General features: G+C 32.2%; 1 protein-coding gene across 1 annotated transcript in view; it reads left to right on the forward strand.

Annotated features, from left to right (window-relative positions):
* Positions 1 to 12299, forward strand: part of LOC110030411 (ribosome maturation protein SBDS-like) — a 39972-nt gene extending 27673 nt beyond the window's left edge. The window contains exons 2-5 of the mRNA XM_020733109.1: positions 8262 to 8391; positions 8895 to 9095; positions 11539 to 11706; positions 12285 to 12299. Coding sequence (XP_020588768.1) covers positions 8262 to 8391; positions 8895 to 9095; positions 11539 to 11706; positions 12285 to 12299 — 514 coding nt within the window. The remainder of the gene's footprint in view (positions 1 to 8261; positions 8392 to 8894; positions 9096 to 11538; positions 11707 to 12284) is intronic.
* The last annotated feature ends 281 nt before the right edge of the window (positions 12300 to 12580 follow it).

The following is a 12580-nucleotide window of genomic DNA, read 5'->3' on the forward strand; positions in this document are numbered from 1 at the left end:
TTTCCTTCTTGAGGAGGTGGGCCGGCATGAGTTCCTTTGAGCAGTATATTTCTCGTACGTCGCAGAGTTAATGGTAAACGAATTTCATCCAATGGTGTAGGCAGCAGCTGTTGAGCCCCGCGTAGGAGCTGTAGAATCTCTAGTTGAGACTCCTTCATTCTACGCATTCAATCTTCTATTGAAGAACCCAAAACACCTTCATTGGTAGGATAACGTCTTCCAGGGCGGGAAGACGAAGAAGCATGCCGCCCTTGGCTTCGTGATTGCTCCCTGGAATGATGGGTGTTGGAGCGGGATGCTCCCGCGGCGATAGCGTAATGGATTATTGTCTTAGCATTGCGCGAGGATTCAACATACACTCAGATGAAAATGAATCAAGCTGTGATAACAACAGAAGTTTTTACGTGGAAAACCCGTAAAAGGGAAAAACCACGGGGCCTGACCCAGTTGTAAAAATCCACTATCAGTTAATGATTACAGATGCCCATTGTCCCACAGGCGGGAAAGGGTAACTAGTTTTCCACTTTACAATGTCAACTGATGACGTCTAGTAAGCGGTGGTTGACGGAGGCCGACAATGATCAATGGTAGTCAATAATCGATGACGGTCGGCAATGGTCGACAGAGGTCTGTGGTGGATGATGACAGACGATGGTGGTCGACGGAGGTCAGCGGTGACTGGCGGCGGTCAACGGTGTCCGGCGGTGGTTGATAGAGGTCGGCGATGGTTGTTGTCGATTAGTGGTAGTCGCCGGCGATCGACGATGGCGAGGATGATCTTGGTCTTGAACTCCTTCTCAAAGCCTCAAGTTCTCTCTTAAGCCTCCCCTTCATGTGAGGTATTTATTGTGTTTTGAGTGCAATTAATATAAGAATATGAACCATTTTGATCGGACGGTTCAGAGAGCTTCCCTTGATCATATGACGTTTGATGGACATTTGACTGCCTTAACGGTGTCAGAATTGAGCAATCTTAGGCTCGTTGGATTTGTCTTGTCGAGACGCTCGATTCGACTATAAACTTGTTAGATTCGACATCCGTTTGACATTTCAAATGCCTTCGGAAATCCTCAAAGAGTGGTTTGATGATTTAATCCGGGCTTGATTTGACTCAGATTGGACTGACTTTCATGTCATTATGTTCGTCTCTTCGAGTCGATCAGTTTGACTATAAGTTTGCTGAAATTGGAGTTCCGGATGACTCTTAATCGAAGTTTGAATGTTTCTCACCGAGATTCGTGCCAGATGATGAAAATTTGCTAGTGACGTATCAGGTCCGATGTTCGAATGCTTCATCAGACATGTATGTCGATTCTTCATCTAAGACTCTGAAATCTATGTCGTCCTGAGATGAATGTCTCTATATAAAATTATGTAGTGCTTTTGTCGCAACAACTATCTTGACCAATTTTTTTGAAAGAGTATAACAATATATCTCATTCCACTTCTTCCATACACCAAATGCTCTTTCGATAACACTCTATAACGACGAGTGTTCTTTATTGAATAATTCATTCATCTCCTTAATCACTTGGTTATTGCGCTCAAGATCAAGAAGGTAGTACCTCGTGTCTGAGAATGACTTTAAGAAACTTTGTTGTAATGGATATCCCAAATTGACGAGGTAGTATTTTTTTGACTAAAAGACATCATGAGTATATATCCTTAAATCAAAAGATTAATATTAAGGTCTTAAATGTATAAACTTGGTGGAGGCGCTAGAAATTTGTATTGACGTTGTTGGGTTGCAAATTTGAATATTTGGCTATTATGAGCACTTCCTTCCCATTCAGCCATCACAAACGTACAAAACATATTTAAATCATAGATCACTAAGTTATTCTGTGTAGCAGCTCCACATCGTTCGATATTTGTACTTTTCTGATCATTACCAACACTTACATCATGTGTGTTGTCAATTGCTCTAATACAATCTTATTTAAAAAAAATTGTTAGACCATTATTTATTTTTATTGTAATATATTGATGTCTAAATAAGTAGAGATATCGATACCTTCAAGAACAAAATGCATCTCACTTTATGTGTTGATGGTTTCATGCGTGAATATCAAACTTTAGTTGTTTAATAAGTAATTGTATTTTATATCTTCTCGGTTTTCCTATTGGTGGTTTGCGATTTGCCTTTGTGTGTGTATGTTATACTGCTTTTATGCAAAATCGCATTAAGTCAATGTTAATATCAAAGTTTAGATGTTAGATAAGTTATTTTCTATCAATTTCCTCTTTTGCAATCGAAAAACAAAACATTTTATGGATATAAATATAAGCACTATTCGTTCTTTCGAAAAAATACATTGAAAAATTGCGTTGAGCCGATGTAAATATAAAAGTTCAGATATTAGATAAGTAATTGCATTTCACTTTCATTTTCTTCAATCTGTTTTATAAATTATAGCACACAACAATTTCAAATTTTAAAATTGAAGTTTAGGTGTTAGACATGTAAAAACATGAAAAACGATAAATGATGCATTGTCACATGATCCAAATTGAATTTTTGGCATAAAAGATATAAGTTGGACTTGCATGTATGCCACTCAAATTCTATGTATTCACACACAACACCTAAAATTAAAAAAATAATATTAAATAAAAAAATAAGTTATTCGAATTATGGTCGCAAGCAACCAAAATGGCTCCTCAAACGTACTCTTTGAGCTAAGTGAGATAATTTATCAAGGAAGGCTTCATCTATGATCACCAATTTTATTATTCAGGCTTTAAGAGTAGGTAATATCTATGGCAAATAAGAACATGTGTGATCTAAAACTAGGTAATATCTATGACAAACAGTGACGTGTGTGATCTAAGACCATGAGTATTTGTGACAAATATTACTTGTCATTTATAGAAATTGACAATTGATGATCGGTTGAGCCCTTTAATTTTTTTCTTTTATCATTGTTGTACATAACATTTCAAATAAGAAATGCGTCGCAACCAAAAAATTAGAAACCGTCATTGCAACAACCAACTGCACAAATCCATCAATTTTAAGAGACAAAGCAAAACCACCACCATGAAACCATCAATGCAAGGACCAAATTCTCAAACTCAGCAAAACACCAACATCACATAAATAGTAAGAACCAAAAAACCATCACATAATTTATATATCAGTATGTATCAAACATCCAAAACTTAATTTCTATATGAATCATTTGAATGCTCTTTGGTTCTTAGATTTATTTTCAAAAAAATCAACAGAAATCATATTTCTTTTTTTATGGTGCTTTAGTTCTTAGAGTTTTAATATTTATTTACATAGAAGTCATGTGATGGTGCTTTAGTTCTTAGGTCTTTTTTCAAAATAATCAATAGTGCTCATAATATTTTTAATAAAATGCTTTTTTAGATTGAAACTTTGTTTTTAGAGTTTTTATATTTATTTATATATATGACGGTGTTTTGTTGCTTAAGCCTTTTTTCAAAAAAACCAATAGTGCTCATAATACTTTTCATGAAATTTTTTTTCAGATTAAAACAAAGGAAAGTAAAATAAAATAACTTATCAAACATCTAAACTTTGATATTTAGCTCAAATCAATTTTTTAGGAATATATTTTTAAAAGAATCAACAGTGCTCATAACTCTCTTTATAAAATGATATGCCAGATTTAAGAAGAGCAATGTGAAAAGCAAGTACTTATCCAACATCTAAACTTGGATATTGACATCGACTCAAGACAATTTTTTAAAATAAGTAACAATACTCATATATATATATTCATAATTTACTTTTCTTAATTGAAGTAGAGGAATGTGAAATGAAATGACTTATCTAACATCTAAACTTGATGTTTATATCGGCTCAAAGCAATTTCTTCTGTATGTTTTTTTAAAACAACCAACAGTGCTCATATTTTTCTCCAAAAAATGTTTTTCTGAATTGAAACAAATGTAAGTTAAATGAGATAACTTATTAAACATTTAAACTTAGATATTTACATCGGCTCAAATTGATTTTTCAAGAATATATTTTTAAAAGAACCAACAATACTCATAATCCTCTCTATAAAATGTTTTTTCAAATTGAAAAATAGCAAAGTGAAAAGCAATTACTTATCTTACATCAACACTTCGAAATTTATATTAGCTCAAGACAATATTTCAAAATAACCAACAATGCTCATATATCTATCCATAAATTACTTTTTCTTATTGAAATTGAGGAAAGTGAAATGAAATAACTTATATTAATATATAAACTTGATGTTTACATTGACTCAAAGCAATTTTTTTTTATATATATTTTAAAAAAATAATAATTCTCATAATTCTCTCTAGAAAACACTTTTATCAGTTTGAAGCAGAAATAATTTAAAATTAATTACTTGTCTAACATCTAAACTTTGATATTTATATCGACTCAAAATAAATTTTGAGGAATATATTTTTAACAGAACAGACAGTGCTCATAATTATTTCTAGAAAATGCTTCTCCTGATCGAAACAAAGGTATGCAAGACAAAATTACTTATTTAACAGTAAAATTTTTATATTTTACATCGGTTCAAAATAATTTTTTAAAATAACCAACTGTGCTCATATATTTATCCATAAATTACTTTTCCTGATTGAAGAAGATGAAAGTGAAAAGAAATAACATATTTAATATCTAAAATTTATGTTTGCATCAGCTCAAAGAAATTTTTTATATATAATATTTTAAAGAACTGAGAGCACTTATTGCTTCCAATCTAAACATTGATATGTATATAGGCTCAAGAAAAATTTTCAAAATTTTTGTCTAAAGAACCAACAGTACTCCTGTTTATTTATAAAATTTTTTTTCTGATTGAAGAATAGGAAAGTAAATTGAAATAACTTTTATAACGTTTAAACTTGGTGTTTCCATCAACTCAATTTCTCAGGTATTTTTTTTTTCAAAATAACAAACAATGCTCATACTTTCATCATAAAATGATTTTCCAGATAGAAAGAAAGACAAAAAAATGCAATTACTGTAATGCAACTTATTTTAGCTTATATAGAAACTCAACTTTCATTTTTCCATTGGCTTAATGCAATTTCTCAGAAAAACTGAGAGAACAAAGGAAAATGATGGTAAAATGCAAACCATTAAACCACCAGTAGGTAAACCTAGAAGATGACCATCAAACCATCAAACCATTAAACCACCAAAAGGAAAAGATGGAAAAACACAAACCATCAAACCACCACTATGTTTGGATTTTATAGAATTTAGTATTGAATATTTTTATATAGTAAAATTTTATGTAGATAGAATAAAAAGAAAAAGAAAATAAAAGCAATATCAAAATCACATAACGAGAAAAGTAATAATAGTAATAATATAACTATTGTCTTGAAACTCATGCAGGTTCTTTATCATTCAGCTTCATTTGCTTTCCTTGTGTGAATTTATAAATCTCGAACACTCAAATACTCGTACACTTTCCAATTCGGTGGGAAAATTTGCCTATTTAGTGCTTGTGCACGTTTTTCCAGCATGATATAGATAAACTATGACTTAAGTACTCGTGGGTGTTGTTTCATCGCAATAAGGAAATTTATGCTTCTCTTGTGCAAATACTTGAAGGACTATGCATGCTTTTTAAAATATGCTAGGTATGATGATCTCCGATCATGATGTCGCAAGACATCAACCATGCAAGCTTGTTAAAGCGCGATGGGAAGATCTAACACACCCCTCGATGCAACCTTTTAAGTGGGGATGACGTTGGGAGGCTGTTAAAATTTTGAATTGACAGAAGATCTAAATAAAATATAAGTTGAACTAAATGAAACCGAAACTGAACTTAAAATGACATCCATGAATTCTGACAAACCAAAAAAATAATTAAATAAACGAAATATAAATTGCTAAGAATAAAATGGATGTTAAATGAATATAAAACTTATAGAGGATTCTTAAAGATTTTGAAGACAAATAGAATTTTCTAGTAGGACCTTTCAACTCGAATTGCTTACGTCATAATTATCAAACATGAAAAGGAATGGACTTGTCATTCCTTATTTATAAGAAGAAAAAGAATCTTACGTGGGACTAACCCATTAAAGTCCAAATCAAATAAAGGTTATAAAAATGACATCCACTTACATTCAAACATATAAGAACATTCTGTCAATGTACTCATAAGATTCTTTTTCGTTGTAACTCATTACTGAATTCACAATATTCACATGAGCTGGGAAACGGTGAAATTTAGAAAATTTAAATTGAAAACTTGCATGCATTTCAAAGCAAAATATAATATTTATTTAAGCTTTTAAAATTCTAGAAAATTTTGAGATCTACATGTTTCTTGAGGCTTCTAAGCTCGAACTCAAATGTATTGTTACAAAAACATGGGAGCAACTTAAAATCTGCACATATTAATGAAATGACCATATGTTCTTCAATGATAAGCCTAATTTTTCTAAACTTAAGCATTTGAGAATACTACATTGGTTAACTGTATGTTTAGGCAAAAAATTAAATTATTCTTGAGAAACATGGACACCTTCCAAAGCTTTGCAAATTTTTTTCTTAAATATCAATTTTAAAACTATTAAATATTTATGCTCTAATCACACCACTTTGCCTATAGGGCAATGTTGTAAGTCATACTTCTTGCTAGTCTAATCCTACTTTTGATCAGGAACGAAGTTGATATGATTGAGCTTTTGATACATTAATTTGATCATCCTCCTCACATGCACTAGAGTCGACAAGATTAGTACTTTTAATGTTGTTTAAGTAATAACTTAATTTTTATGATGAGCATATTCATTGCACATTTATTGTCTTCAATTTTATAATTAAAAATATTCACGTGATATCTATTACCAAATGCTTAATGCAAAATCCATCTCTCCACAACTATTTGTCGATGTTTCAAATTTTAGATTAACTTAAGCTTACAAAGAGCAAATTTTATATCAATTATAGTACTAAATTTATATTCAAAACAATCTCATATCAGTAAAAAGGTGACCTGAGTCATCTCTCTGCATGATTTAGTAGACAGTTCCACAAAAAAAAGCAGTTCTCTTCAGAGCCCTTTGACCGAATGACTTGACTAATAAAGACAATAAGGTGGTTTTGCCAGTAGGCTCCGTTATATTATGATCACAACTGTAGTCCGTATGTTTCTCAATGATATTCTATTCATTTGAGTTGTGAATCATATAACATATCTGATAAGATACTAAACCCTCTTTAAGTTAATATTGACTTAAATTAGTACCTTAGACAAACATCCATCCCAGGTCTATAAGACGAAGCAACCTATGGTTACTGACAACGATTATTCTATCAAGTTGGGCAGACTACTTCTTTTGAGTAAGTAGATTAGAGACCGAGACAACTTGAGATGACAGAAAATTGTGCTCGATTGGGTTTATCACCATTTCCCATCATTCACCCTCAGTTCGAAGTGATAATTTTATAATTACAAAACTTAAATTTGCTGTCATTAAATGTTAGTTTTGGATACTTTATGCCTAATGACTAGACTTAATCAAAAGTACTCTTGTTATCGAAAGGGTAATTAAACTTAAGGGCTTGCTCCTATGGGAAATCTCGAATCCTAGATCTTACCCTCGGTAATGTCTTTACTATTGTTTCATCATTCTTTTGAAAATTTGACCTGGAATCTCATAGTAAAGCCTCTCATATTTTTTTCTTCGAGAGAGGCTGGGGCGTTGAAATTTTGGGATCATAATTATGACCAATTTTTCTTTGTTCTTTTGACCTAAGCTGTCTGTTTTGCTTAAATCACAGTTTTAAGGGCGTGCTTTTTAATTTGTTAAACTAAGACATCATATTTAAGATGACTAAGTTTGAAAGGGCTTCAGGAAACACATTGAGCTATGACATGTGTTTAAGTGCTGTAATATGTGCAGTTTTTTGTATGCTTATCTCACATTCTATCAATTTTTTTTGCTTTGTTAATATCGTGACTTCAGAACTGAAATTCTAACTGAAATGATCAGTTGGTCACCATCACCACCATCATTATCCTTATTGCAATTTTGTGGCGGGCTTGAGGAATCTTTGTTTATCCATTTATTGATCAAGTTTAACACGAGGTTAATAATCTAGTTTGCACATTTTTTTCCTTTAAATTTTACAATTTAATGTTTGTTATCGCTATTTACTTCTTCCTAAAATTCTATTTTTTTAAATTGTGATAGATCTTTTGTTCTCATGTTGTACTTTGCCAACCTCGTAAGTTTAAATAATGCTGTTTTTATCTTTAAATGTTTTACAGAGAAAAAGATCTGGATGAAGTATTGCAGTCACATACTGTATACTCAAATGTTTCTAAAGGAGTTCTTGCAAAGTCAAAAGATTTACATGCAGCTTTTAAAACTACTGATCAATCATTCATATGCAAAGAGGTAAGATGTCCATTTATCACGCCTTTTCGATGAACAATCTCAAAATTTATTTCCAATTGAAACACTTATTTAGTTAGCTCTTCCGTTTTTCAGCTTTATTTTATTAATTCTGCAACTATTTATGTTTTGTTTAGAATTTAAAAACATCCTTTGCTCATTCTTGCACTCTTTCGTGATTTATTGATCCTATTCCATTTGCAATATTGTGAATAGCAGCCTTGAGTTTACATGAGCTTGTTTGCTTAGTTCTTTTTTAACGCCCAGTCTTAGAACGCATCCTTTTGCAGTTTGATTCTCTTACAGATTTGATGCTTTGCATGTTCAATTTTTAATTCTTCCTAATGATGGAACTATCTGCATTGATAATTAAATGGATATATTATTGCTCTTTTTCTCTAAGATATTAATTCTATGTTTATTTGACTAATGGTTATTCAACCATTGAAATTCCTTTTAAATGTTTAAGAATATTAGTTTGATCATGATGAGTTTGAAATCACTAGATTTTGGAGAAGGGAGAACTTCAAGTTGCTGGAAAGGAGAGGGAATCCCAACTATCAAGCCAGTTTCGGGATATTGCAACAATTGTAATGCAGAAGACTATAAATCCTGAAACCCAACATCCTTACACTATCAGCATGATTGAGCGGCTGATGCATGAAATACATTTTGCCATTGATCCTCATAGTAGTTCTAAAAAACAGGTAGTCCTTTGTTATGAGGTGTTTTCCATTAACTTTTTAACAATGGATGATGTCAATGAATTATATTTTGGATTGAACTTTATATCCTTCGTTAAATTACATTTTCTTGACAGATACCTTAAAAACATTAGATTTATTTTTTAGCTCTTATTTCAATCAGTGGTTATTTTCATATTTCTTAAAAATTGCATTTCATCCTCTTTGGTTGCACAAGCTTCCTTAAAACAGTTATTTGGTCAGCATCCTTTGCATAAGATGCATTAATTTTTTGATATACTAATGGATACCTTTTTGGGATTTGAATTAAAGTTGAGTTTGACATGCTCCTTCTCCTTTGTCCTTTTTAGTTATTTTACTGGTCATATCTTGCTCTACCTCAGTTGTTCTTCTTTTTCTTCCTCGCCTCATTTTGAATGTCAATCGATGTCAAATCTGTATTTATATAGCATATCTCCACAAAAGGAATTCCAGACTATTTCTGTATTGATTGGACAATTAAGATTTCTTTTGCCCGTCAGAAAGCTATTTCAACCTTATACACACATTGAGAATCATCCTTGAGTACAAAGACGCCAATTCTAAAAATCATATCCAATGCCATGGATTCTAATAGCGAGTTTTTTGTTTTCACATTAGAGCTTGTGAGCATCTCTCCTTCCTTATAAGCAAAATTTTAAAGATTCACTCCTTTGTAAATCATTTCACATATCATGGTGCCTTTTGTGATCTGTAAGGGAGTCACTTACTCTTAAAGATTGCTCTGTTCATATATAATGACAATAAAAGGCATTTTTGTTTATACATTTAAGCTAGGCCGGACCTTCATTTGTAGGTCTTTTTTAAATAGTTCTATTGTAGGTTAAACGTATGCAGAACTTTAAATTGCAGGCCTTGGATAGTTCTACTGCTCAACTTTCGGCCTACCAGTGTTTAAGAGTAGGCTTGATTAGAAGACCTCTATTTAATCTATAGTTACTGATACCGGATGTAGTCAGAAAATCAGCGGAAACAAAAATAATTTTTATTAATATTGAAATAGAGTTACAACCCAACACAAACGGAAAGGGGAAATACAACAACAAACCAATCTCCGGCTAGGAACAAAAGAAATATGAGGGCGGAGGTGGCGTTGGCGAAGTGGTAAGGGGAAAAGGGAAGGGTTGAGGGCTATCTGATATGTTGGAAGGGTGGTTGGTTTGGGGGTTTGGGTGAGTGGGGTGGTAGGTAAGGTGACAGGACGAGAATACTACCATACGATGTCTCGGGCCTTTCCACGAGACATTGTCGCTAGACTGTAAGCAACAATTTTTCTAATAAATTGTGCAATTTTAACTTCAATTAAAATTGAATACCAATTAACATTGAATACCCCTTGCCAAAATGTTAGAATTGGTTGGAAGGCTCACTGGGCTCCTTGGTATTTGAACACTCTTTGCCCTTCTGCCCTTGAATATCATAAAATCCCTTTAAATTTTGAACATGTCCCTTTTGAAGCTCCCGAAACGCCAAACATAAATAAGACAATATTACTTTAAATCGAGATTTTTCTCGTTAGTTTACCATTCGGATGTAATCAACTAAAGGGTCTTGCCTCATTTGGGATACTAGATCCCAAAATTAAAATAAATCCTATCCCTTCTGGTTTGGGGAAAAATTGGTTCGTAGCTCCACGGAGTAGTGAAACAATCACTTCGGGATTGGATCCATCGTATGGTAGTATTCTCGTCCCTAGGAAAGATATATTGACTTGATGTCGTATATGATAACAAGTAAGAAATTTAAAAATTCTTGTGTGGGGTCCTCCCAAACAAGCACCGACAATGAAAACAAGGATCTGTTCACTATGAATTTTGAATCTCATAGAATATTCAAATTTTATGAATGTTTACATAGACTCTAATTTTTATTCTGGTCCCTAGCAAAGTTGTACTATGACTTGATGTCGTATTCAATCACCAGTGAGAAATTTTAAAATTATTGTGTGGGGTTCACGAAAACATGCATCGACAATAAAAGCAAGGATAAGTTCACTATGGGTTTTGAATCTCATAGAATATTTAAATTTTATGATTGTTTACCTAGACTCACATTTCTATTTTCTATTTTATATCAATATTTAAGATTAGGATTTGTGATTTTGATCTTTATTATAATAAACTAAATCAATGTATTAACGTTTTATATCATATTTATGATTATTTTTTTATTTTATGAGGTCATTTTCTTTTAGAGTCTTACACCTAGTCTCGCTGGTACAAAAACGCCTCGATTCCCGATTTCATCTTTTTAAACTTCAGTAATAATACAAGTTGGCCATATTTTCTAACATATTTCTGTATGAAATTTTTGTTGTTAGAAGTAGATGAATTGGATGTTCCTCTTATTGTTGAAACGATGATGTCTCTATGCTCGTATTATACTTCTTTTCTTCTTGATTTTGTAGGCTTTAGAAGTTATTAAAGAGCTTCAAGAACATTTTCCAATAAAAAGAGCACCTATGAGATTGCGCCTTATTGTACCAGAAATATACCTTTCTAGTCTAATGGACAAGCTTGGAGAGTGGAATGCGAATGTCATCTTAAAGAATGCATCAGGTGGCATGCCAACAATTGTAAGTTTTTAAATTTGCAAATTAAATTGAATGAGCGCACAAATTAAGGATTGTACTTGTTATGACCATTTAAGATATTTTATGCCCCGTTCTTCACTTTTATTTTTTGTTATGATTTTTTAATCATTCACTGGTAAGGTTTGAGTTTGATATTAGGGCTCTGCTCTATTAGTAGTCATTCCTACATTAGGTTGTTCCTTATTGAATGGTAGAAGGTCCTATGGAGTTGTGTCCACTTCATCAGTTGTTTATTTTAATTCACTTTTTCATTTATTTCCAGCTTACCTTATTATTGAATTATCTATTTATTTTATTTTTTTCACTTCATGTCAAATCATCATTTTAGTACTTAAAATGTTACTTTTTGCTCTCTTACCTCAAATTTGATTTTAGTGCAAATTTCTTATTCAATGACATTTGATTTTCTTTTATCATGTTTTCCATTTCAAATTTAAGGCATTTTTATTGCATGGGCTTTTTTTCTTTTGCTTTTTAATGGCTTTAGTTCTAAGTTGCTATCATTTTAGTACATAACACTTTATGTGTTGCTTTTTGCTTTAATTTTGATTTTGATGTAGACTGTACAACAGTGACATTTGATTTCTTTCCTATTCATTTTAAAATTAAAATATATTTCCTGCACGGACTGTCTTTTGTTTGCTTTTTCATGGCCTTCTCCTTATCACGTTCCCATAAGTTTCGATCACTTCTTAAGCTGACAAATCCCTAGCTTCACTCACACATAGGTCTCTCTGCTCATCTAGTATCCAGGTTAATGCAACAAAAATAGTCCCTTCCATGGGAAAGGTTGCACCCATTTGGAAGCCCAAAAAGGGTCTAGGAGATTCCTACAATTATATTATCCCTTCAATGA

Source organism: Phalaenopsis equestris, unplaced genomic scaffold (genome assembly GCF_001263595.1).
Source record: "Phalaenopsis equestris unplaced genomic scaffold, ASM126359v1 Scaffold000715, whole genome shotgun sequence".
NCBI classification, from domain to species: Eukaryota; Viridiplantae; Streptophyta; class Magnoliopsida; order Asparagales; family Orchidaceae; genus Phalaenopsis; species Phalaenopsis equestris.